We start from the raw sequence: 27,525 nt of genomic DNA on the forward strand, positions 1-27,525 counted from the left end.
TTAATCTAATCATACTTTTTTAGGGGGAAAAAAAACCTCCTTTTTGATGGGCCTACTACGCTGTATTATTTTGATTTTGGTCATTATGGCTGTACTTCGGTTAGGGTTAGGTTTAGGGTTAGGCAAGTCAAGTATTTCGTGTCAAGAATTACAGAACCACTGACAGCAACAATCGGCAGATTGTTTTTGTTTCGACCACGCTTACTTCTCGTCATGCATGACAGAAACTAGGACAGGCCTGCAATGAATGAAATCAACACAACAAATCAGCAACGTTTGAACGTAGCATCACCGACGTATACGAGTGCGCGTTGTTGGGGTGCAATCTCACACTGGCATCAATGGGATTCGTTGGCAGTGTCGCGCCTTGTCTGTGCCGAGATAACAAGAAGAAATGAGCAGCGGCGCTGAGTCCAAATTGGAGCCGTGCACCTTTTTTCGCCCTCGCTTGTTCTTCCCTCACCAACTCCAAGTGTGATTGGCACGGCAATTGCCAGAAAGCTCTTTGGCATCAAATCCGGCTGTTTAGAAATGCGGAGGAAGTCACGATTCATATTCAGAGCGCCGTTTGGAGTGTCACCTATTCGAAGGATTCCGAGTCTGGGCACACTCGGTGGCTCCTCCGGCCGTGGAGGTGCATCAAAACATCCAAATAATTACACAAGTCGCCTGATATCGGGAAGCTCTGCGCCCCGTGTCGATAAACAAGCCCCTACCGTACCGTCCTCAAAGGGGAGGGGGACGCATCTGAAATATTGTCAGCCGTATTTTTGTTTTTTTCTTCATCTGCAGACTGCTCTCGAGGCTTGGCATCAGTGTGCGGCTTTTGATTACTGTGCGGGCTCCATGTAATTTTATGCAAATGGACTGTAAATGGGATTTTATAGTGGCGATGCATCAAACTTAAGCGGGCGACACAAGTCTCAACAATCGTGCCACATTTGAGCATTTTCCCTCTCTTCGGATCAAAGTCAGTAAAGGCCCGATTGTCGGACGCCTCCGAGGGATCGCGCTGAGCGATTATCGAGTGGTGTGGAGACTCATCATTCCCTCCCAGATTTGCTTGGAAAATGAGAAGAAAAAAAACAAAAATGGAAAGGATGAGGACAGGAGCTCACCACGTTGTTGTTGCCAGATAAGCTAATGCCTAAAGGTTGGACAAGCTTCTTCCTTTTGTCTTTTCTGGTGGTCTGAATGCACCGTTGGACCGTGCCCCCACTTGCAGGTCAATCGTGGTGCTGCAGCAGACTTCATTTAGTGTTTAATGACTGAGCATTGTTAGTTGTGCTTGTAAAGACAGCATCATTTATGAAATATGTGCACGAGCACCCGGAAGCCCTTTGGAATTGCCAGCAGTTGGCAAATGAGTTTCCAATTAGCTTCCTGCTCCCTTAAAAATGAACGGACAGAAAAAGTTGAGTGTTGAGTGTCCCAAAAAATTGCAAATATAATATGAGGGCTAATTTTGAGTTCCATAAAACAGTGATGAGCATCACTCCATCCATTTTTACACCAAATTGAGTCGTTGTAGGAGCAAAATGCGCTTCCGCCGCTTTAAGTACACTTCAGTTGAACTGACCTTATAAGTACAATGCATTTGCATGACAATTTTCAGAAGTTCATTTCGGTTTTGCGTCATACATTTCGATTGAGTCATTACTTAAGTACAGTTTTTAATTTTCCGAAATTTTAGTGCAGTCTTAACGTTTAAACTGTGCATAATTTGACAGTGTCTTGCAAGAATATTAAATCTACGTTTTAGGGATAAAAGTTCTGCCTCAGTTTTGATGAACACATCTGCCGCTGGTGTATTTTAGTGTTGGGCCATCACGGTGGTGCGCGGAGAGCCAGAGCCGTGTTTTTTTGTTTTTGTCTTTTGTTGTTGTTGTTTTTTGAAGTGTAGTTGGTGAAAAGAAAAAGTTACGGGCGCTATTGCGCCGGTGACTCGCTCGTGGGCTGCGCCTGGTCAAGTGTCGCCGCTCATTAGAATTCACCTCAGTGCGCCTCGTCGTCCACAAGAGGTCAGACACAAACAGCACAAAAGTCATCAACGCAAACGGGGCCGTCGATGCGTCCAATAGACAACGTTTATGAAGGGCTGAGAGACGCATAGGGAGTTAAAGAAGAGGAGCTAGCCTGGGAGGAAAATGTCCTGCCGGTGGTCTGCAATGAGAGGCGTGACGTGGGCCTGAGCGTCACGCCTTCCCTTCCCCGTCACGGTTCAGGCGTGCAGGTTCACTCAAGTCCCGTGCCTCGGATGCCAACACTTCGTGGAAGCGGCGTGAGCAACATTGTTCTCCTTTGACCCACCGTTGGACTCGGCGGCCCCCTCGCCTCGCCCGAACTTCCCCTCCTGTGCCCAGCCGTGGATGGTCGCGGGGGCTCGGCCGTGCGCTTTCGCCCGCAGCCGCCGCAGGGATGGCCACCGCGAGGCTCGACTACGTGGCTCCGTGGTGGACCTACTGGCTGCACGATTTCCCACACTTGGACCTCTCCTTGCAGCCCGTGGACGGCACCTTTAGACCCGAGCAGCAGAACTACCAGCAGGTCGGTACCTACCAGCAGCCGTCATCACATCATTTCACCCGAAAAGTTTGGGAAAGCAAACGCAAGTGTGGCTCCTGGGCCACTTTCTTCTTATTTCTTCATTTCCTCGGTCCTCTTTTCAAAAGTACTTCGAGAGCTCAACTAAATTGACAAAAGTAGCAAAACAACTTCAGTTGGATGGGGCCCGCAAAAGAAAAACTAAACTACCCAATAGAAGTGTGTGGATTTGTCTTATTGAGGTTTAAGCAGAATGTGTAAAAAGTAAGTCAATTATGTAAGTTAACTGTCACAATTTTTTTCCTCAAATAGTCTTTGTCCGTCCTAATGAATTGAAATGCCATTAATTCCTTAGAGCCCCTTAGGGTCCAAAAATGAATACGGCAAAAAACAATTGCATGAAATACAGTGGTAAGGCAGGGTGTTCCATACTTTGGGTTGAGGGCCCAAATGGGTCCAGGGTCATATGTTTTATGGGGCAGTCTTCTCAAAACTGCTTTTCAATGAATCTTTGTTGCATGGAATTCACTTTTTTTTCGTTCTGTGGAATTACCAAAACAACATTCAAAGTAACGACGAAACGGAGAAAGGAAACGCACACAGCACTGGCGGAAACATGACGCATGACAACAATGGAAAAGACTGAAGGCGGCTGATTGGTTGGCACGAGGAACAAGGCCGAGGACAGCCAAGGACAGCTGGAGACCAAAACTACACAAACAGAAAAACAAAACATTAGTATGGGACACGAGAAAATAAAAGATGAAATGCAATCTAAAGAGCAAGAAACAAGCTCATGATATGCAGTAGCCATAATGTTTTTGCCGAATGCTATTTTCGCCAGCGTCTGCGTGGCAAAGTCAATGTGTATGCAATTGATTTCTATGGTATCGAGCCCATCAGACTAAAATTTGGAGTTGTGGGATTAGAATCACATGCCGGTGGTGCACTTCTGTGCTGGCCTCACAAACCTTCTTGTCAGTACTTTCATGATATGTGACAAAAATGAGTCCAGGTTTTTTTTCTTCAACGCTATCGCCGGCTTCGCAGACTGCGTTCGTATGAGCAAGGTTATCAGAGTCATTGCGACAAAATGAAAGCGTTTTTTTCAAATAGTTGCATAACCTGAAGAGGACCGTCTGCACGTCTAATTAGACACGCCAAAAAGTGTCCGGCTCGTTTTCCCTTTACCGAATGGATGCTGCATACTGATGTTCATTGTGTGTACGGGCTTGTTGGCTCATATTTGCCTCCAGTGATGTGAGTTGAAATGAGTTTTTGTCATAGGAACTGAAGAACACGTAAAACAAAACAGTGGTTGCTTGTTTACGCGACACGAGTGGTCACGTCAAGTGAAGTTCAAACCCGAATTCTTGTAATTTACATTCCCGCGAGTTGCAGAAACGCCAGTGTTTATTCTTGCTGTGACAACAGTGGAATATTGCAGAGGGAGGTGTTGTCTGTGTTTAGATTTGACACTGGCACGGCACTTAAGTGGTGTTTGCTTCTTGAAAATGAAACTGCCATGTAATGGAAGAAACGCTCTGTGTTGCAGTACATCAGCTGTCTTGAAGTGCGAGCTTGAAATAATCGCTGGGTTATGCAAGTACGAGATGTTGCGGGCTATGGCATGCTTCTTTCCATTTCAAGCGTGACGCTATTCATCGTTTGAAGGCTGACGTGATCAACTCAACCAATGTTTGTTTTGTTCTGCCTTCTCCCATTTGCCGTTCAAGGGAAAGCGGCGTCTGAAAAGCAAACCGTATCACATTTATTTTACGGAATGTGATCAAAAGAAAGATGCATATTTTGTTGAATGCTGCCCAGAAAAGAATTGATCTCTTCATGATTTTTTGTTTAAAAATTGAGATGCGTGATTTTTTTCTGTCATTAAGATAATGTGCTATACAGTATCCTCTAAATGTTGTTTTTTTTCATTTGAAAACTTTACATACTTTTTCCTTTTCTCCCCCCCGCAAATTTTTCAGATTGATTTTTAAAGCAACCAATTTGGAGATACGTTTCATTCTCTTCTGAAAATCATTTTTTGTTTTAGTTGATTTTTTATTGTAAAAAAATACCAAATATTTGAATATGTATGATTTTCATACTGTAATTTTTTCTATTTTTTTTTTTTTTACCCCGCCTCTCGCAGCCTCACGAGGAGACGTTTGTCCGTATGGAGCCTGTGCAGCCGACACAGCTTCGCCTTTGTTCTGTGCGCATGCTTTTGTCTCCATCCGCCAGGCTTGAAATGCTGCGCACACTCGGCAGTCACAAGACTGAATGAAAGACCGGGCGTCACATGACGCCGGCCTCCCAAGTCCAACTCGCGCTTGCCGTCTCCGTCAACTCCTCAAGCCGCCACCAGCACACAACCTGCATTTTGGGAACCCGCTTGAGCGTCGAGCTCTGTTTAAACACCTTTTCATGTTTCCAAACAATAAGGCGGAAGCGTATTTCGCCACAGCAGACCAGGACTAAAAACAATGACGAAAACGTGACGAAAATGCGTCTGTATATATCAGGGGTGGCCATGGTTTGGCCTGGATCGGCGCCCGTTTTCTTCATTTTGGTGATCGGCCCATCCCTTCAAATGAAAGCAACCTTCTCCACTGATCCACTCATTTCCCTCCAGTAGGCCTGTCGCAATAATATATTTTCCCGGACGATATTTTTTCCCAAAGACTGTCACGGTAAGCGACAGTAGTAGTAGATGGTAGTACGTCATTTTGAAGTGCATTTCAGAATAAGGATACGGGATGGGCAGGTCCGATTTTTTTTTTTAAGCGGCAACGTTGCGTGGTGTGCGGCAGGCCTAAAACGTTTGCTCGGTTTGTCTTTGAGTATATTAGAAAAACATTGTGGCTAGCCTGCTAGCTAACACCAACTCGACAGTGTGCTGTGCCGGACGCCAGTCGCTCAATGTGTCTATGTCTGAATTCCCACCATGTCTATTTTTGATCAATTTTCCCGTTCAAATGTAACCTAATGCTTCCGTCCCGTCTCTCTTCCGCCCAAGTGACCTGACGTTTTCTGTTCTGCTACAAATGTCCCTTGAACCTGTTTTCTCACAGTCCTGCCTTGGTCAAATGGCACAAAGGGGTTTGTTTACAAGGTTGAATTGAGGTGGCTTCAGCTTTGAAAAATTCCCATATCATTTTCACTTTGTGTCTCCTCTTTTCTTTGTGCCAGTCGGTGGTGGTCCTGGCCTGTGTGGGAGCGGCGGGCCTGGGTGTGAGCCTGCTGCTCTCGCTGCTCTTCCTGCTCTGCTTGTGTTGCTGTCGCAGGGACGTGGACGAAGACGCCAAAAGGCCCGAGAGGACCTGCTGCGTGACGTGGTCGGCCGTCGTCGCGGGGCTTATCATATGGTCAGTCGGACCGGTCAGCGCACGCACACACGCACGCACGCACGCACACACACACACGCATGCACTGCGGGGCCGTAAGAACGCGGCCCTTCGGACAGGATCAAGCAAATAGCTGAGCTAGACAACCACCAACACCACAGTGGCTAGTGTCAGGTTCCGCTCTATTTTATGCCAAGCAGAAGTTGGACCGACTAGTCGACTAGTGTCCAGCGGTGTGCAAATAGTGATCAACAACAGTTCCTACCGGCAGGGCCAGGCATCTTTCCTTTTTCCTATGGATTTGTATTTATTTTTTTCCCCCAAACAGATTCGATTGTCTATTTTCCAGGTCCTCTGCTTAATTGCAGCCTCACATCTAAACTTGTGACCTTTATGTGTCGAGCACTTATGTATTTAGCCAATTTCATGGTCGGAGTAAGCAAGCGTGAGCATGCCCGAGCCTCGTTATGACGCTAAGTGAGTGAGCATGATGCCGTTTAGCTCAGCGTTTGTTTTCTCTTTCCTGCTCAGCCAACTCATGTCTGTGAAGTGCTCTGTGTTTTATTCCTTGCTAATGCTCTCGTATTCCCCGCACCCGCTGCATATGACATCCAATTAAATCACATCATCACAAATGAATATTTTGGACGTGGAACAAGCTGGCAGGGAGCAAACCGGGATTGTTGCGTTGAAAATCTTGACCAAAACACTTTCATGACTGGCTGGCAAAATGGAAAGTGCGCGGTGCGGAATTTGTCGTCGCCTTAATGTGCCTCTCTTTGAATTGAGTTTTGAGCTTTGATTGGTCCTAAGTGAAAGTGCGCTTGTTTCAGATTTGGGAGCTTTTCTTAGCTGCGCACAAACAAGGAAGGGTTGTACTGACACAAAAGACGGGTTTTGTAAATCAACACGAGACTGACCATGTTCCGTTTGGTGCTCATGTTATCCCAGAACACACCGATGTGTGGGTCTGGAAATGGCAGCAAAATTGCTCTAAACCCCTTTTTAATTGACTGTTAGTCGTGCCAATAGTGCAACAAAGAAAGCTCCAAAGAATCCACAACGGGGCATCTTGCCGTTGTCAGACGTGTCTGTTTGGGTTATTAGGTTTGACGGGAATGCTTTGAACTTCTTGAATGGATCCTAGAATCGCCCACTTGTGTATTTATTGGATTCATCCGGAAGGCTTCTCCTCCGCCTCCAGACATCACGATGTCCCGTTTTATTGTTGCCGTATTAGCGTGTCATCGCCGTGGGGCGCTTGCCTCGGGAATGGACGCAGGCCGCGGCGTCCGTGTCCGCGCCGTCCGTGTCCGCGGCCTCCGTGTCCGCGGCGTCCGTGTCCGCGCCGTCCGTGTCCGCGGCCTCCGTGTCCGCGCCGTCCGTGTCCGCGCCGTCCGTGTTACGGCACATGAGCCGCAGCACAAATCTCTCCAAAAGTGTGACGCGACGCAAGCCCAATGCCGCAACAGCACTTGAGTTTGGACCATTTGGACGTCATTGCGGTTTTGCTGCGCCGCCGTCGGCCCGAGTGCCAACCGGATGGGGCCGCTCGAAAGGCTTGGAGAGCGTTGGCTCCGCTTCCAAGGTTGCCGCGGCGTGACGTGCCATCACTCACGTTGACATATCGCACGCACCTACTGGTTTCCAACTTCCTGTCTCGTCTGCGTGTGTGTCTTCTTGGCCGCCGAGGTATTGATTTCGGATGCCTCAATGTTACTTGAAGGACGAACGTTGCTGATGTCAAACGAGTGCCCCCTCATTTCGCATGCGATCTGCGGCCACTTGTGAACAGGCCTGTTTCTTCACCTTGCTTGGCCTTGATGCTCGTCACTGAAACGTGACACCAGTTTGCTTGGTTGTCAGAAAGCATCTCCGCTCTAGCGTGCTTTGTGCCTTTTATACTTTTGGAGCTCATTTCCATCTACAGTCCACGTGGCGGGTGAGAAAGACAATCCGACACCAGCACTTTTTGGGTCATTTGTCTGATCGATCACAGGGTTGTGCGGCCTTCCAGTTAGGCGTGTGGCTTCTGTTGGGAGGTTGACCAGATGTGATTCCACGCACCACACTTTAGAAAGATGGATTCCCATTTGAATGCATTATTCATGGAACTGCAAGGCGTTATTTTGCCCTGCTGCTTTGGAACGCTGACCAGTGATACGAAGACTATCGGCTTGTCAAGTCTGAGGTGATGTCTCCTATCTGACTGACTTGATCACTTGCCTCGATGTGCTCTAATCTCCCCATTAGAGCGGCCCAACCGGAAGCGGGCAGGGGCTCCGGTGCGTTCCCCGTTTCAGATAAGAGACGGTGTCTTGGATGCAACTCGGCGTTCCGGCAGTACATTTGGACCAGTCGGAGCTAAAGGATCAATTTTGATACTTTGCAAAATGGGAAGTTGAATGCGAGTTGACCCTGCCGTGAGTTGGAGTAGACTTAGGAGGCGGGATTGGGATCCCATGCCGGGTTAAGATGGGTCGCCACCAACAATGAGATTAGTGACGCAGGAGGTAGAAAATCCCACTGATAGCTTTGCAAAGGCCGGCCGACTGGCCATTGCTTGGCCGTGGCGAGCTGCTTTTCTGACCATGCGGATTGTTACGTTTACGTGATTCAAATAGCGGGGTACACATGTGGGATGATTTTGCGCCCGATTCCCCCTTCCCGAATGATGAGCCCTCTAATCTTGCGGCGCCGGCTTTGTTAAGAGTGATCTCTCCTCTCTGATCGGCTCCGACCACGCTTAGCAGCCGTCCGAGCAGTTTGGCATTGATGAAAGGTCCCAGGACGGCGTCACAAAAGATATGCTGCATTTCAATCCTAAACCACAAAGTAGCATTTTTGTTTTTTGCATTACTGACCTCGTGCGTGCCCGTGCGTGGGATTGTCGCTCCGCTTTGTTGTGGGCCCAGGTTTCCGTTTGGGTCTCCTGCGCGCAGCCACCTCCATGGCGCTTCTCAGCAATTAGCACAGAAAAGGAGCAGTTTGTTCGGGTGAAAAAGTCAACCGCAGAGACCGCTTGAGCTCTGCCGTTTGCCACAAACAGCAGCGCGTACCGATGCGCGTGAATATGAAGGTGTGTAAGCGGCACAGCACCGTCACGGAAGCTCCTCTCATGCTGTAGACGCAGACAAAGGCGCACGCTTTCTTTGTATGCCTTGTCCCTGATCTTCTTCTTCTTCTTCGCAGTTCTGCTGTGGGAGTGGGTTTCTATGGCAACAGCCAGATCAACGACGGCGTGTACCAGCTGACCTACTCCATTTACAATGCCAATCGCACATTGGGCAGCATCAACGGCCTGGTAAGAGATGCTGCCGCGGACTTGGCGCGACGTGGTCGCCGGTCGCCTCGATGCATTTCCTCACGTCTTCATGTTCAGTCAGCTCAGCTCAACGAGGAGCTTCTCGCTTCATGATGCTATCGGCAATCGTTATTTATTCTTCCGAGGAATGAATCACCCTTTGGGCCATTTTTGCAAGCGCCGTTATCCTGCTGACAATTTCCAGTGTCTCGGCTGCAGCCGCCTGCAAGTCACTCAGCGACGGCATCTGCAAAGCTTGACAAATAGAAAATCATTTGACATTTGAGCATAACATCAGCACCGGCTGCCGATTTTAGTGTTGGCTCAACACCCAAAAAAACCATCCAACTAGTGCTTCATTCCCCCCGGCCCGCTGACACACGGCACGCTCCGCCCCCGCCAGAAACTCGGAACTTGGAGGACTTGAGCGACAATCCACGTAACACGACCGCAATTCAGTGCAATGCGTTATTGCAAAAGCAGTCCCTCCTCTTGAGATTCAAGTTTTTATTTTTTTATTTTTTTATTTTGGGGGTGGAAAGGAACAAGTAGCAACCCTGCAGTTTAGTTAGTGTGTGTGATTTCATATGATTTAATAAGGGCAATGGATGTGTCTGAAGTCATTCCAAAAAAGCCCCCGAAAAAGTCTGTTCTCACGTCTTAAGTCTTCTAATGAGGCTTTTAAGCGACAGCGCGGCTTCATCTGCTCCTTTCTGAGCACCCTGTCAGCCGGCGCGCAAAATAGCGTTTTTGCAGTCGGCGCACGCCACAGAAGTGGAGGCGCCTCCCCGCGGGAGGTCTCCATCCGCTTTTTGCCTAATAGGGATCGTCTCTGCGTGTGCTCCGGCCCTGACCTGCATTCGCCAAACTTATTCGGGAGACTCAGTGGGGAGGGAAGAAGGCGGGGCCTGAACTGACGCTAAGCCTCTCCTTTGTGATCAAGCCTGTGTATGTCTATGTGTATGTGTGTGTGTGTGTGTGGCGGGGGCAAAACATTGGGTATGCTGCTAAGTGGTAACTGAAAACATAAAGTGAGGGGCCTTGAATGGGCCCATCTTGAGAAATCTGGGGCGACCGGGCAGGTAGGTTTGATATTGGTTGTTGAGCCGGTCCTCTTTTGGCCTTTGCCTCTGTTTGCCGGCAAAAGTGGGCCCGCCTCCTCCCGCCCGCGCTCCGCTGCAAGCAAATGGGCCCAAAAGCGCTGTAATCTGCAGGCGCGTGTGATCTCGGTGATTTACGCTGTTTGGCTCCGGCCGATAGCTCATCCCGACCTAAAATATGCACTCTCACACTCGGCAAGTTATCCTCGTGCGTCACACGGGGGAACAGATTACATTTCGAGGACATTTTTTTTCCCCTCCATTCTTTTTTCCCCTCCATTCTTATTTTGTTGTCTGAGGAGACTTTTGATGGCTCCCGGGCCTCCTTTATGTCTGTCTAGCAGCACGCTGCCATTACGAGCGTTTAAGTGGGGCGCTAAAGTGGAGATCGTATTAGAATGTATGCTTTCCATTTGTAAGTGCAGTTCCACTATATACAGCTCCTTGTTGAAAGCCAAAGCCGACGTCTGTGGTTTCTCCGAATCAAAGCGTTGGACGTTTTGCGACGCGTGGCCTGTTCCTATTTCAGAGTGCACCTCCATTGCTGCGAACTGTGCTGATGGTTTTTATCGACACAACTGCCGCAGAGAGACTATAGCAGCCTCCCACTATCAAGAGCTATTAGGGACACAACACTTCGACGGAAGCGAATAGTAATGGCGCCGTTACGCGCTCATAGAATTCCAAGAGGAACGGCATTAGGCGGGAATAAGCGCAAAACAAATTGCCAGGGCCATAATTAAGAGTCACCATTTGATGTTTACATTTCAAATATGACCTGATTTTATGCAAATGAATCAACAGAATTATGGAACTAAAATTAAGGTGAAAAACAACAGATTTAGAGTCACATGTCTAGTTCTGATATTATGAGGGGAACATTTGGGAAAATGAAACATGGGAAATTATGAGGAAAAACATTTCCTGAGAATGAAGTTGTAGCATGAACTCGTCACTCCCTTAATATTCTGATTCATTGTGTGGGAATTTTGCAAATGTAGGATCCCCCTCGCAAAGAAAAGAAAAGTTGGTAATGGTATGAGAATAAAGTCTCCGTTTTATTCGAATAAATACTTTGCATTATGGCGATGAAATGAAAATTGAGAAATGAAATGAAATCAAAAGAGAATGTTTAAGGTCCTCGTGTTAGGGCAAAAATCAGTAACAATGTGAAAAAGGCAAAATATGATGAATGAAATGGAACAATAACAAAGAACCTGAGTTGTAATTTTGACAGATAATGTATGCGGTCAGGCGTGTGCCGCTGGCGTTTATTTGCTCTCTGACGGATTATTGTGGTGACGAAAGACAGGCGCGTACTCGCCACGGGCCATCGGGCCACCGCCGACGTCGAATCCCCTTGTTGTCATTGCGCCGTCTTTCTCGTGGTCTCCGCGCAGCCCTCGTCCTCCTCCATATCCTTTTTACTGGCCTGGAGTCCAGATGTGTCTGTCATCCTTTGTCAGGGGAGGCACGACAGTTGCGATGGAGCCAACGCGGAGCACCCAAAGTCGCCAGCCGACCGAGTGCGAGTCTTCCAATCAAGCCGACTGCCGCGCGGATAAGATTGGGGACCTTATGACCAGCCGGGGGGGGGGGGGGGAGGGTTAGGCTTTGGAGCACTTTACTGGCACCGGCACGCTCGCCCGTCCCTCCCTCGGGAGCAGTGATGGAGCGCAGGGAGGACGGGACGGGCTGCTATCTTTTCCCAAGCTCATCTCGCGCCCTGCCCTCTCTCTTACACAGGAGGCGCTCGCCAGCCAGAATGTAATCAAGTGTCGGGAAAGTAGCAGTGTCGAGGCGAGTGTTTATCTTCTCGGCGGTCGGGGGGGGGTTTACGGCGTGGGAATGAAGCAGTGGCGCAAGGCGCGCTCCAGCGTGTTTTCCGGGGGTCTCGGGTGTGAAAGTACGAGAGATAAAGACATCGAGGAGCCTTGTAGATGAGAAAAACAACATCTGTTCAGATTTACTGGAGCTTTCTCCTAAAGAGAACACGACAAAGCTGCGGCTGTGCGCGCGCGCGTGTGTGTGTGGGGGTGCGTGTGCGTACACAAGTAAGCTTAGTGCTCAACTGATACTGGATTTTTGGACTTTATTTGGCTTAAAGCGATCTTTGCACGCTTTGACGACATTATTTGGTACACTTGTAGAATTGAATGATAATCCAACACCAAACCCGGATCCAAAATGGGGTGCAATGCTTCGTTTTCTTAGAGCCAAGTGGGGCTCACATATACTGATTTAAATGTGTTTATTTATCTTGACATCATTACCGATATTTAAACTCTGAGAATCCTACACATGACGATGAAAAAAAATCTTCTCTTATAGTGCGAGCACCGCAGCACACCACACCACACCACACGCGGAATGAAATGTACAGACAATGGTGAGTCCACTTCCTTAAACCCGAGAAGTGGCGCAGCGCCAAGACTGACCTTTAAGAGGCGGCAACATGCCACAGGGCATCCGCACTGGTGGAAAATCTCAATAGGCTGTCGTTACGTTTCGCGTCAAAATCACGGATCCAGCATCATCGGCGATCATCAATGGTGAACGGGTGGAACATTTCTGATTGTCGGCCTTAACTGTCACTTTTAGCACCGCCCCGCAACACGCAGCGGCCACTCAAGATCATCTTTCGGAGACGGCCGACGATCGGGCCTTTGCTGACTTTGATCGCAAGGGGGCGGCAGCGGGGCAGCTACCGCCATTCGGCCCGATTGTCGGGATGTACGAGGGCCGTGATGCCGGAGCCGCCCGGTATTGTTGTCTGCCTTCCCTGCTAACGTTTTTTGATTGTGGTTTTTATGCCAAATTGTTTGCCGTTCCTTTTGCCTCCGCCCAGGAAGTGCTGTCTTTAGGACTGAAAAATCCCATGGGCAAGGTAAGAAAGAAAGCAGGACTCCTTCCAGTCCTTGTAGCCGATCAGGGTCAAGCTGCACGTGTAAACGCAGACCTTCATTGATGAGTGGATCATTCGTGAGTCGTATTGAGTACTTGAGCGCATCATTTCCCCTGAGCACAAAGCACAAAGGAAGAAGTTGGGATACAAAGCATTCGAGGAAAGCTATCCCAGTTGAAAGTCGACAGTTGATAACGTGTCCGTGACGTGACACCCTGTCAGAAACAGGCAAATAAACGATTTGCCGATGTGTCCATCTTGCGGTTTTAGTCGGCGGGCTCTTTGGGCAACGCGCAGAGGGGTCTCAAGCAGCACCTGGAGCGTCTGGACGAGATCTTTGCGGCGCGGGCCGACTACCTTCAGTCACTGCGCTTCATGCGGCTGATGGTGAACAACGTCATCCGGGAGCTGACGGCCCTGCCCGACCTGCGCAAAGCCAACGCGGACCTGACGGCCGCCGCCACGCAGACGGCCCTCATTGAGTATTACAGGTGCGTGCGTGCGTGCGTGCGCGCCCAGGTGGGAGTTGGCCTTTGTTGAACAATTTTCTCTCACCTGACTGCAGACTAAATTGTGGCCGGCCGGTGAGTGCGCTTGGTGTTTTCTATGGCAGTGGAGCGTCTCCTACTTGCCTGAATGCCGCTCCTCTAATTGAGTGCAATTCTTATTTGACTTGAACAGCAGAGGGGGAAGATGAATAAAAAGAAAACAACAAACCGAAGGCGGCAAAATATTTTCAATAAACATGAGGAAAAAGCCAAAGCCAATCAAAGGCAAATGAGTGCAAATGAATATGAAACTCAATGATAATTGAGGGAGGGAATACATCAGATGACTCCAGAGGCTTGGACTTGTGAAAGTGTGGGTTTTCATTTCTTTTTTCTTTTCTCAAGTTTTATCTCTCGCAAGCCGAGGAATTTATTACCGCACTCTTTACATATGCTTCATTGCAGCGATTGCATTTCAAAAAAAAAAAAAAAAGTATATTTTCAGAGTAGCATCGTAATGGTTACTTCTGCTTCTCAGTGTCCATTTTTTTTTTTTTTAATCTCTAACTCTTGCCCTCATTAGGCTGACGGGTTGCTGTAGTCTATCCCAGCCGGCCTCAGGCGAGAGGCGGCGTAAGCGCAGCCAATCGCACGGCACGTATACGTACTGCAGATAACCGTTGGTATCCGGCGTGCTGCCACAACAAAACACTTGTCAGTGTCAAGTGTGACTACTGACGTAGGCGGTGCGCAAAGGTCATTTGCATGCACGGGTAAACGCAACGACACGCTGACTCGTGTGTACATATACAGCATACTGTATGTATGTTTATATATATTCACACACACACACACGTACATACTGTATATGCACCCCCACATAGCAGCTTTAAGAATGATGTGTTTTGTGCGACATTCAATGCACATTTCCTTCCGATCGATTGCATCCGTGCCACTCCATGTGTAGTTTTATAATAGCAACAACTTCTTCTACCTTGCAGGCACTGACCTAATGTAGCAGCGCCATTCATTTGGCTCATGTGTCCACTCAGTGTGTTATTTCTTCCCAAATAATGGTCTTCTTCTTGTGGACTCCACTCCGGCCGGCATCCCTTTTCCCCGGCGCCGTTATTGGATTTCGTGCGGCCGGCTGAGCTACGAGCCAGCCCGTGGCCGCGTTTTATTGACGAGCGAGCGGCCAGCGGTGTTACAGCCGACGCGCTGTTATTTGATTCACTCTCCCTCCTTTTTATCGCCTCCTCTGTAGCTGAAGTCGTCGCCCGAGCCCGTATCGTTATACCGCTAAGTGCTCTTTATGCAGATGAATTATATACGTCTGGTTCTTTTCCGTATGTCGAGGCCCGGGGATGCTCCCACCTACTCGCCGCTGACCTTAATGTGAAGATTTACTACCGCAAACAGCGACCGTGTGTGTGTGTGGACTCTGTATCTTTTAAATTGTAAGGAATCGATCCTTTTTTTGTAGCTCTCGTTAGATTTGGGGCGCTAGCGGGCCAGGTGGAGTTGCTTGGAGGACGCGCACATAAACACACGCGCGCACTTACGGTCCGTCCCGGCCCGACGTGCCCGGCGAAGGACATTTTCCGAGCTTGAAAATTTAATGTCTATGGATTTGTGCTGTTGAATTATTGAGGCCCAAGGCTGCAAATTACAACAGCAAGCAGATGGGGCTATAACTAGGAGGCAAGAAATCTGATGTATCTGACACTGATCTGGGATGTCGGAGCGTAAAAGGGGCATTGAAGCCGACTGGAGTGGGGCCCGAGAAGTGACGAGCGTTTGTTGTCCTGCAGGTGGCTGACCTACCTGCTGCTGCTCATCCTGGACCTGCTCATCTGTCTGGCCGTGTGCTTGGGGATGGCCAAGCACTCTCGCTGGCTGCTCCTCATGTGAGTCGGAGTCTGTCGTCGTCGTCGTCGTCGTCGTCGTCGTCGTCGTCGTCCTCGTCCTCGTCGTCCTCGTCCTCGTCCTCGTCGTCGTCCTCGTCCTCGTCGTCGTCGTCCTTGCGCAGACGGACAGCGACGCTCCGTGCGATCGCTCCAATAACAGGGGCAAAGATATGATATGATCAAGTATCACTTGCAAAGCATCGCCCTTGAGGTCCTCAGTGACTTCAGTTGAACGTCGCTTCGTTAGGCTTCCATTACAATCCAAGTAGTACCGTACTTTGAATTGTGTAGGATCGATACATTTACAACAATTGGACAAACTGGGTGACTTGTTTGTACATCGTAGCCAATGCCAGTGACGTTATTGTTCTTATATTTTCGTTTCATGTTTCACTGTGGCTGATGAAATTAAAATTGCTCTGATTTAATTCAGCAGTATAATTTGATTTCCTCTCTGAAATAAGTTCATTTGATTTACTTGTGTTACGCTGCTGACGGATAGAGAGTTGGCTAGATTTTTGGACTTTGGATTTTTGACTTCTTTTACTTCCTTTTCCCACATCCGTCTGCTTTTCTGGAGATCATCTGCTACAATCGTAGGCTCTAAAGAGAGATTGTCATTCGGCCCCCCCGCTGACACGATGACATCATTTCAACGTCCGTTTGTTTTCGCAGCGTGCAACGTTTGGGGACGCGCTCGGCATATTTGGCCATGTTTTGCTATAGTGGAGCTTACTTATGCATTCAGACAATGCTTGAAGAAGAACAGCTCGACGGGGATGATGGATTACCGAGCGCACGGTCCAGACTTCCTATCGCATTTGGCCAATTTAGCGCCGCCCACGCGTTGGGCGCTAGCAGACGAGACGCCGCTTCCTGCTCTTCCTCCTGCTCCTCCTCCTCCTCCTCCTCCTCCTCCTCATCAACCCGAGCTGATGGTGCTCGCTAATGGCTATTGATCGGGCCGGCGGCCGGATGAGCATGCGGCTCCTTGAACTAATTATTAAGTGCTCTCAGACTTGTTTATTGCTGCTTTTTCGAGGAGGTCTGAGGAGTCAGCTGAGAAGCCCCACCCGCCGCTGCTGCTGCCGCCGCCGCCGCTCTTGCTGCCTTGATGGATCCATTAGAAGGGCAGCTCACTTGTCCCTAACCAGCTTAGTGAAGGCCCCAAAAAGTTGTGCGCTGACGGTTAACACGAGAACCGTGACGTGGTTGGCGGCCTCCTGTGTGACATCCACGTCCTACAGGGCAGCGGCTCGCTTTTGAGGTTCCGCACATCCTTGTTTGCCGACTTTTACATGAGCCAAGGCGAATATTTGATTTTTTCAAATAGCTCAGGTTACACCACCAAATGGCAATGTCACCTGCCTTGTGCCATCCAACGGAAGAGCATTTACTAATTGCTCTACCTGCCGCTGTATGTCGCTGGAATAGATAGATGAACAAAGGGACATTATTTGTGGTCAATGAATCATTTTCAGGACACTTAATTGAAGTTGGACAATTGAGCAGCATGACGATATTCTCTCACTAGTCATGGTGATCGTTGTCCTCGCCTCTTCTTGTTCTGCTTGACGTCAGGCGCACGACCAAGGCGGAACTCGTAGTTTGGGATCGGAATACAGTCTATCTTTTGGGACCGCAGTCCTGGACCATTTTCTGACATTTTCTCGTATCGAGTGACTTTTCCCACCGAGCGAGCGAGCGAGCGAGCGCCCGCTGCAAGACAAAAAAAGCAACCAGCATTTTAAAATCTCACCAAGAAACAGGCAATATAAGCGGAATTTCAAATTATGTTGCGTCTGACAAGAAAAGGAGCCCGGTGGAAAGCAGCCACGTTGTCACTTGTACAATTGTACAAGAGAAAATACAGCATGTCAGAGAGAGCTAGAAATGTCCGATTTATGGGATGTCATGTCAGAGCCTTTAATTGGCCCAAAACTAAGGTGGGGAGAAGTACGGTAATTGCTTTAGTACGTATGTTTCATTGGCACGATGATGGAAGGATGTACTTTTTGAAAAATGAATCAAGATAATCATTTTTTTAATGATTTTTTTTTTTTTCATGTGGACTAATTGCAATTTATTTATTTCCCCCCCCCCCCCACCCAGCATACTGGCCTTTGTGCTGCTGTCTGTCATCCTGAGCTGGGCCTCACTGGGAGCCAGCTTGGCTACAGCTGTGGTGAGTTTTTTTTTCTTCTTTTTTTTGGGTCATCCCTCATCTTTTATTGAGGTTTCGTTCCCTCAATCAGTCACATCGTAAAGCTGATTATAAACTCAGCAGCCTTTCTGCATAATCACAGTTGTAAACAACACACCCTGGCGTTAATTACACCTCCGAAATCCGTCTTTGTTGTATGCTTTAGTTTCGCCATAAATCCTCCTCGTTGTCTTCTGCTGAGTGTTCAGTGTTCAACACGTTTGGGATTAACGCGGTAATGGAGACGGCGCATTTGGGGCACAGTAAGGGGTACGAAGAGTTACCCGCCCATACCACCAGCCCCGCTTTACTTGTGGCGTCGTCTCTCTTGCCCGAATCTCCTGCCGGCATCGTGGAATTTGAGGATTATCCCGGTGGATTAGACATCTGGACAGATGCCACCAAGCGGCGAATTAAGCTTGGGCTCGCGACTGAACCTGAAAACGTTGCCTAGACATCCGCTGTCATTGAATGCGCACATTGCTGCACATGACAAACATCTTGGAACTCGTTTGTGCTGGTCTGCTCCTCTTATTAAAGTCAAAAATAGCTCCTCTACATTTTACACTGCTGAACAGTACCCATGGAGTAATTGTTCTCAGATTTCATGGTTCTTGACAGCATGACATCTGTTCTAGACATGGGACCACAATTAATTGTCCACTTGAGCAAGTAATGCCAATTATAATGTGTCTGTAATTGTACTGACGATGGCTGATAACACCACGGGCTTTAGTCTGGCATAAATCGGGCACGGCTTGGGGCGTATCGCTGCGCTGATGCGGGTTAAATATGACGGTTATTTTGCAGGTGACCGCAGGCCGGGCCGCTGTGCAAGTGGTCACAGACGATTTCAGTCGTGGTTATTCAACGTGGCTCCTTTCATTCACTTTAATTGATAGCCGTTCACTATCGAGTATCGATATGGAAGAAGCGCAGTTCCCCCAACACCATCGTTCATGTGCCAGGGCGCCTGCTCACCAGAGGTTGAGCCACACTTCATTTGTTTACAGAGCAAGAGGGGCAAATAAAGTCCTAAATACAGCAAATATTTGGAGGCTTTACTGTACATGAGGAGATGCTGCATTTCTTGTCCTCACTGAAGTAGCTTATTGACGGTTGAAAAAAGGAAATGATGATGATGATGATGATGACGATGCTTCAAATTTCTCATTGACGCATGCATATTTCATGAAAGCCGGCGTCATCAACATCATCCAAGGAGATGCAGATGAAGGCCAGCACGCGGGACCCCGCGCCGACGTGGCATTCATTTCATGTATTTCATGCATTCCACCGTGGTCGCGGCCCAAGCCGAGCGTGCGAATGCTAACCGTCGATGCGTTAAAAGCGAGCAACTGTAGGTTGCGGGCTGCGTTTTGTGTCTTGTGCTCGCTTTGTTCACGGGAGCACAAAGTGCAGCTTCGCTATCGATCGCTGGGCTGTCTCTTTGTGAAGTGCTGTCAGTCTCGCAGCGCAACACAATTCTGATAAGAGAGCATCTTTAATGGGCTCTGTCGTATGAAAAGTTAGATCATGGTAGGAATGAGAACCGTGTCATCACTGATTAGACCTGCCTGGAGCATTTTGGCAAAGGAATGCCGTACCCTCACTCAGTGTGATTCTTGTTTGAACATAAACATGATCCCTGGCTGCCTTCAGCAATTGCCCAAAATGTCAGATCGGTGTCGAGCACAAACACTGAGTGCGTTCAAATTGTTTGAGAGGTGGTTTGTACATGCGGTGGTTTTTTTCGCCTATTTTGGACTGTAACGGCAAGTCATTGTGAAATTTGTGTATATAATATAATGTAAAAAAAAAATCTGTGGATCTTGTCTAGAGCTTTGTGGAACGCCGCCAGTTAAATATTTGCATTCAAAACACATTACAGTCCATCATTCTGAATGGAAAAGAGTACGTATGGCCGTATTCTTAGGCAGCATGATGAAGTCTTCTTCCACCCTGACCATTACTGTGCCGCTGAAATGATGAACATCAAAAAGCAAGGAGGGACCCCCTGCATAAGATTTGGAAGCGCTTCTGCACAGGTATCGGGATTTCCTCACGAGTTGCTTGAGAGCGTTTTCCCGCTTTCGTGGCCAGCAAAGTATGACGCGTTGTCAAAGATCGATCAGGATGTAGCGTAGCTAAAATGCTTGTGCGTCGCTGCGCCGACAGGCCTCAGCATGTGTTGATGTGTCGTCACGCAGGGCACCAGCGACTTCTGCGTGGCTCCCGACAAATTTATCGTGAACCAAACCAAAGATTTCCTCAGTGCAGGTAATTCCGTCGACGAGTGAGTGGCATTGCACAAACAGCTCCGGGGGAAAAAATGAAGAAACCGCCACAGAATGATCTGTTTTTCTGATTTTGGAGTGAAATGATCATATTTGGTTTATTCGGACATCCAAACTGAAATTCGCAATGACGATATCGTCATTTGCAGGAATGAAAACCGCTTTGTGGTCTCTTCATTTTTGCACCAGGGTCAAATCTGAGCACCTGCTTAAACTGTGCGTCTTTCTCACCCGCTAGATGTCGCTCACTATTATTTGTTCTGCAGTCCGAATCTCCGCAACCCCTTCCAACAGGTACGGCCTCCCACACGTCAACACAGACCAGCTTTGTCGGCACCTCAACGACTGCGGCGACGCAACAGCTCAAGCGGCACGCGGCTTGCATAATGACGGCGACCGGACACAACAACAACATACTCGATATGCCGAGCTATTCAAGGGGGGGCGCGGGGGGCGGGCGTTGGCTTCACAAATAAGCACGGTTTGCACACCCACAAATGTGGAATTTCCGTCCATTTTCTGTAGCGCTCTCAGCAAAACGCCGCTGGCTTCCAGTTCACCTTGACTCCGGAAAATGTTCCATGGTTATGCTTTTGCCACGTTGATGAGCATTTTCGTCGTGTCACTTTTCATTTGCGTGTGCGTTGTGCATCTTCAACAGCCTGACTCAATGTGACATGACGGATAATGACAGTATTCAAGACCGCACGCTCACGCTATCCATCGAAGGATTAAGTGAGACTTGTAAGGATAATCTAGTCTTCCGAGCAACTCGATTGTTCGGGCGGGCGGCGCTGCTATTAGGAGGCGGAGTCACAAATGAAGCGCATTATTTAGCTCTACTTGGGGACAAATGATTATTTGCTTTTTAATCTGCTCCTCTTTGATGTGCACAGTCGCTGACCATCTGCCAGCGCTCGCTGACCACCATGCAGATCCAGGTCCAGGGTTTGCTGCAGCTCTCCGTGCCCGTCTTTCCCACCGCTGAGGTACGACACCGCGACGGCTCGAAGGGGCCCACCTAGTAAGACGGTGCGGTCTCTCCGTCAGATTGCAGCCGCTGTAAAAGTGTGGAAAGGATGGTTTCCCCCTCTAAGTAGCTCTGAAGTTTCTTGGGGAGAGCGCCGTAAGCATGAAAGAGCGTTGCGTTTCGTGTTTCGGGAAAGACAACCAAACATGTATGATAATAAATCCAGGTGGCCCTACCTGTTTCTGAATGGACAACAGGTTGCCATCATTTTTCTTTCTGGCATTGCAAACATGTTTGGACAAGCAGAAAAGATTGCTTCTGCGCCTCTGTATTGCTGTATGCTTGCTTTCGATCCTCCTTTCGGACACGACGATGTTTGAAGACGCAAGTCAACCGCCGCAATTTGTCTCGGCTTTGATGAACCGCGTTGGAAATGTGCGACGTTACCGGTTGCATACGCTCCTTCGCGTATTTTGTGCATTGGGTTAGAAACACCCAACACTGCAAAATGAATTTTGGGGCAGACAAAGTCCAGTTGGTTGACACGCACGAAGCAGGCCCAAATACGACACTGTCAAATCTCTCGTGCTCCCTCCCCCCCGCCCTTTGTCACAGAGAGACCTTTTAGGCATCCAGCGCCTGTTGAACACCAGCGAATTCAATCTGCACCAGATGACGGCCTTGCTTGATTGTCGTGGGCTGCACAAGGTGAGCTTTCTTTTTTTTTTTTTCTTAAGATCCTTCCCCTTGAGCCGTTCAAAGCCACCAGAGAGCCCTAAATGCCACCTTTCAACGTGACTTCTAAAAGCAGCAGATACACATAGCGACTTTTAACATGCAAGCGACCCCACGCGACGGGGGGGCGGGGAATCACCCAGTTTGTTGACTGCCCTTGAAGTGAAGATGTACTCACGCCCCGTCCTCTTTGTGGTCGGCGATTTACAAATCCAGCTATTGGATCACCAGCACATGTGTAGTCACTTCAAAAAACTTGTGTGTATTCTTCTTCCTTAAGTAAAGACCAAAGATGATCTGTAATTGACGTGTCAAAATGGGGCCTTTGCTGTCTTTGTCCAGAATGTTCAAATTGGGCCTGATTACGGGGCGCGTGGAGTCATCCCGGGAGGAAACGAAGGGCTCCTCTAATAGCGGGTCGCTCGTTAAATCCTGTAATCGTGTTCGCCGGCCGGCCGGCCGGCTATGTGAACGCGGCAAAACTCCAAATGACCAGTGTAATTGTCTCGTTTCGAGTCACTCTCATTGCGCTCTTCATCTTCCAAATTCTCCCATTTAATGTTGTTTTTGCCTGATAGTGAGCAAACTGCGATTGGCCGGAAATAGTCGGAGCGTGCTTCATGGCCCTTGTTCGACGGACCCGATTCGGCCTGATTTATTTTTGATCATTTTCCAACATAAAGCCCATTAGGACTGATTGGATTTTTTTTTTTTTCTTTCAGATAACGCCTTTCTTACATGTCTTATCTGATAGCGGTCTTATCTCACACTTTGGCTGGATTTACACCGCATGCTTCAAGCGACGCATTTCACATTTTTGAGTTTTTTTTTCTCCCGAGTGGCGCGATCACTGCCAAATGTGCGTGGGGAATGCAATCGGATCATTAGACGGGGATCATCAGTCCTCTTCCAAATGCGGATACAAATCCGATACGCATCGGATATGCGCCGGTGCGAGCGCAGTGTCCACACGCAGCTCGGTCGTAGCTCGGCGACGCGAGCTTGTCGTCGCGGAAGCGTGACGTCTGCAACAAGCCGCACGGAAAATGGATGGAGGGATGTTTCTGTAATGTACAGTATATAGTTGAATGTGGTAGCGGTGGATTTTTTCTTTTTTTTTAACGGTAAAGGAGCCATACTTTTTCTATTGACATAAGGGGACCCGAACGTCGGCGGATACGCTGCAGCCGACAGGTGAAAATCTGTGAAAGGGACACGCTCTGATCAAACATTCGCTTTTCAGAGTTTTACCCCTCCCACACACTTTGAACACATTTCACATATTAAAAGGCACTTTTTTGACTTGCATTACTTAACACCTGTTCTCACTCTCACTGGCACCGTTCTCCAAGCAGGGGTCACAATGTGCTTGCCTCAAGCTGTTTTTGCTACGCCTTATTAAAAGTTTGGTGGAAAACTCGCACATAAAACAAGAGGTTTAAACACTGTAAACGAGAACGGCAAAATGTTCAACCAAACCAGAGAATTTCATCCATAAAGGTCTTTGGAAAACGTTTGAGCAACACGCCAACCTTTGCATGCCCGAAATGTTCATAATGCAGCGTAACGGATGCGTGAATGATGAAGGGTCATTTGTTGGGTCGAAAATGATTCCTCCATCCTTATGTCTCGAAGGAGTCAAGCATTTGATGGCATTTGTGTCGATTGATGGCGCAGGACTACCTGGACGCCTTAATGGGCGTGTGCTACGACGGCGTGGAAGGCCTCCTCTACCTGGCTTTGTTCTCCCTGCTGGCGGCGTGCGCGCTCTCCGCCATGCTGTGCGCGATGTTCCGAGCGTGGACGCTAATGGGCGGCAGGTCAGCGGCACGAGGCGACCGCACACGTCCCCCCCGGCCGGCTCTTTCGCTCTCATTACCTGGCCGTATAGTCCATCAAAGTGCTGACACGTGCGCCGCGTCTCTGCACAGAGACAAAGAGTACGACGACATCGACGAGGAGGACCCGTTCAACCCGCAAGCGCGCCGCATGTCCTCCAACCCGAGGAGGTCCAACATCCACAGCTTCTGCAGCTACGCCAGCAGCGCCGGCAGCCAGGCCAGCGTCCATCCTCCGGCTCAGGCGGCCGCCAGCGTGCTGCCCGCCCCGGAGTACATGTGAGAGCAACACCTGACACCGCAAAGGGATAGATACAATCTGACGGGTTTTGTAAAACAACAAATAAGAAATACTTCTAATGGGGTCTGCTGGAGAACTGAATTTTTCACACACATCATTCCACTCAGGTACTGTTAGGTTATACTGACAGTTGCAACCAATACGGTATGACAAATAGTGTTTGTTTGCTTTTTTTTTTTTTTCTATTGCATGCTCCCCACTTTAATATCTGCAGTACTGCAGATTGTTTTTTTGTTTCTTGTTTGACTGTTTGTTACTTTGTTCATGTGTGGCCATCTTTCTCCCTGCTTGCCTCCCAGGAATCAGTCCATGCTGTTTGGCGGGAGCCCTCGATACGAGAACGTGCCGTTGATAGGCAGAGGATCCCCGCCCCCGTCGGTGCGTTGGCCCTACACAGCCCTGGTGTCCCAAGTCTGACCACCCCCGACCTCTCACACGCACGCACGCACGCACGCACGCACGCACGCACGCACGCACGCACACCCCCACCCTCCAGCAGCTGCACACTGGCCACAACATGAAACTTGGGTCAAGTGCAAGTGGTGTAAGACTGCCCTCTGGTGGTTTTTGGCTGACCTCCTAATTTTCACCGGTGAATTAATTCAAATGTCCTCTTATAATGGGACAAATGCGTCAAATGTGTGAAACGGGCTCCGAAGAGCGCGCAAGTCCGCATTGTTGCTCGGCTCGTATGTAATAATATAAATGTTAATCTCAGAGCTGAGAGTCAATAAGTGAGTCATGTGTCCCCGCAGCGGTGGCTAAATAATTGATAACGCTGGTAAATCCACACTTTTTTCTCCTTTCGGGTGCCCTCTCTCTTTTTATAATGAAGCTTCTGTCGGGTGGCGGGACCGCATTACTACATTCGCGGAATTTAAATGACTCGCAAAAGGCAGACAATGTGGCCCGCTGTTTAAAAATGTACACTCTGTCTGTGTGTGAGATACGTTTCAACACGGCCATTAAAGGCAGCTCATACGAGAAGAATGGGCCCGATCGCTCAATATCAGTGCGGCGGATTGGAAGTGGCGCAAAATTCCAATTTGCATAATTCCCTATCGGATTGCCTCGTATTGCAACATCAGAGGGTCAAAATATTAGGGACGGCACTCCAAGCGCAAGAATAAGCACATTGGTAAATGAAGCCCTCAAAGCCGGTTATTGTTGTCTTTGTAGAGGCTCAACGTTTGATACGCTTTGTAACAATAATGAAAATTGAATACAAAAGACAAATGTAATATTACAAAAAATCATGTAAAAATAGTAGCAGAAATAAGATGTCCGTTGTTATTCAATTCATTGTTTTAAAATAGTAGCATAAATGATCAATTAAAGATTTTGACAAATAAGTTAAACATGAAAACAATCTGAGAGTTTTCAAAATGTCAAATTAGTAAGTAAAAAATAGAAAAATAACAAATGAACTGATAGCAACAATAATCACAAAATAAAATCTTTGAAATAAACATGAACAATAAGGCAAAAATGAAAACAAGCGAAGAAGTTACTGTCGTTTTCTATAATTGTTTTTTAAAGTACGAAATACATTTTTTTAAAGTGACGTGTTTAAAAGCAATTGATCCTAAAAATTATGGAGAGAAAAAAAACAATCTGAAGGATTTAAATGGCAACTTAAGTGTAATCAAACATAATAAAATACAAGTAAAAAATATCAGATTAATACATAATAATAATCACACTAATAATATTAATAACAAAATAAAATCCTTACAAATACGCATGAAAAATAACAATGCAAACAAGAAAACAAGTTAAGTTTCTGTAAATATTTTTTTCAAATTCTGAAATAAAGGAAAAGTTTTTAATGAGCAATTAGACATTAAGAATATTGAGGAAAACAATCTGAAATGTGGAAACGATGTCAAATAGAATAAGCCTAAAATAACAATTTCAAATAATCTATAAAACTGTTATGTGGCGACCACACACCTTGTGTTGGCTCTCATGTTGTGGCCAGTTTACGCACTTCAATCAATCAACCAATCAAATGAATGGAAAGAACACAAGAACAGCAGCACAAAGCGCATCGTCGGTGAACACGTGCTGCATCCGCTTTCTCGATTTGTCTTCTTGCATTTGCGCATGCCCCAGCTTTCCGACAATGTCCGTCACAAATGTGCATGAGGCCAACCGCTTGCTTTGTCTTTTCAAAACTGGAAGTTATGAAACTTTTTTTTTTTTTTTTTTTTTTACTTGTTTGCCATTTGAATTGATGTTGTGGGCTGACCTCAGCAGCCCTTTTGCTTGCTCCTTCCCCAACACGCATGCGACGCTAAACGCTTCAGCCGCACGCTAGCAATGTGAGTACAGTCCAACCTCATCCAAACCGTGTCCTGTCCTGTCTGTCTTTTTACTCCCCCCGGCCGCAAAAGGAGCAAAACATATCTTTGAAGAAATGTTGAAATTCAAGTGTAATTTTCGATGTTTGTTCCCACAGTACTCGCCCGGCATGAGGACGACTTATCTGTCCATGACCGAGGCCCAGATCCGACACTTTGGCACCGACTTCCAGGAGTAGCCCGCGCTGCCGCTATACAAACGTCAAGAACCCTCTCTCTCGTTCCATGCTCCCGTCCCGTTTACTGAGCCGGCAGCCTTTGCCGTGTCGTGCGACGATGCTGTTTCAAGAGACAAGTTGGCCCCTGTGTTTTCTTTGTTTTGTCCAGTAACGCTTGCATGAGTTTGATTGAGCGCGTGATCGAATGCGTAGCCTGAAATCTTTGCCGCATCCGAGCAGGCCACAACATTAGGCACACCTGCCCATCTGACCTGATCCAGTACAAGAGCTGTTTCAAAGCAAAAGTCAACAAATTTGACAAACGCATTTGCAGTGAGTTTGTCTTTTTCAAAATTGCTAGTTTCCTCAATTATTTCAAAGAATATACTGTATGTACCAAAAACTTTGCATATATATATATATATATAAGATGCATTTCAAGAAAAAACAACATATGGCCATAATAATCAATATTTCCTTTAAGAATTTTGCCTTCTGTGTGGAAGTGAATTTGGACATGTGATTTGAAGCCAGAAGCTAAAAGAAGCCCCGAGGCAGACGTGCAAATCATCGCGACTCCATCCTGCTGCCCTTGAACAGATTCAACATGATCCGAATGTTGGATTCGTATACTTGGCAGGAAACCGACGTGTCCAACACTGAGACGGCTTCTCCCATTCTGTTGAGACGGCGTTTGCGTTGGGTGACATCAGATTGTGCTGAAGGGAGAACACGCAACACTGAACGACTATATGATGAGAACGTGTTCACGTGCGTGCAATATTTTGCTGGACTGAATAAGCACGGCGGAACGGGTTGGACCGGCGGTGTGTCGTAGCTAGCGTAGTCCATCATTGGACTGCAAAGCACAACCACTTGTTGACTTTTCATCATTATGCAGAAATTGGGTGTTTGCCCACGAGAACATATCCCAAACTGTTTGATGCCTTTTTACTGTCGCCAATAAACGAATGTTTGTCAACCTCGTGTGATTTAGTCATTTAGTGAGGTGTCTTGTACATTTTGAATCTTTTGTGCTCCATGTGCTCTGATGCAATG

The 27,525-nt window shown here is 47.8% G+C and overlaps 1 protein-coding gene across 4 annotated transcripts; it reads left to right on the forward strand.

The window, feature by feature from the left end:
• The first annotated feature begins 1,964 nt into the window (after nt 1-1,964).
• Nucleotides 1,965-27,433, forward strand: ttyh2l (tweety homolog 2, like). 4 transcript variants are annotated; one of them, XM_086056345.1, is made up of 15 exons: nt 1,966-2,547; nt 5,740-5,915; nt 9,087-9,198; nt 13,474-13,694; nt 15,506-15,601; nt 17,714-17,786; nt 20,015-20,084; nt 20,340-20,395; nt 20,998-21,090; nt 21,687-21,779; nt 23,484-23,626; nt 23,738-23,923; nt 24,245-24,323; nt 26,202-26,269; nt 26,407-27,255. In XM_086056345.1, exons 1-15 carry the CDS (start codon nt 2,419-2,421, stop codon nt 26,420-26,422), a joined length of 1,611 nt encoding a protein of 536 aa, XP_085912471.1. In that variant the 5' UTR covers nt 1,966-2,418; the 3' UTR covers nt 26,423-27,255. The 4 variants fall into 4 exon arrangements, with proteins under 4 accessions (XP_085912473.1, XP_085912471.1, XP_085912470.1 ...); XM_086056344.1 differs by lacking the exon at nt 26,202-26,269 and having other exon boundaries at nt 27,107-27,433; XM_086056346.1 differs by lacking the exon at nt 26,202-26,269 and having other exon boundaries at nt 1,967-2,547.
• Nucleotides 27,434-27,525: the final 92 nt, after the last annotated feature.

This window comes from Filicampus tigris, chromosome 16 (assembly GCF_054856515.1).
Source record: "Filicampus tigris isolate MCC_2025a chromosome 16, RoL_Ftig_1.0, whole genome shotgun sequence".
Lineage (NCBI taxonomy): Eukaryota > Metazoa > Chordata > Actinopteri > Syngnathiformes > Syngnathidae > Filicampus > Filicampus tigris.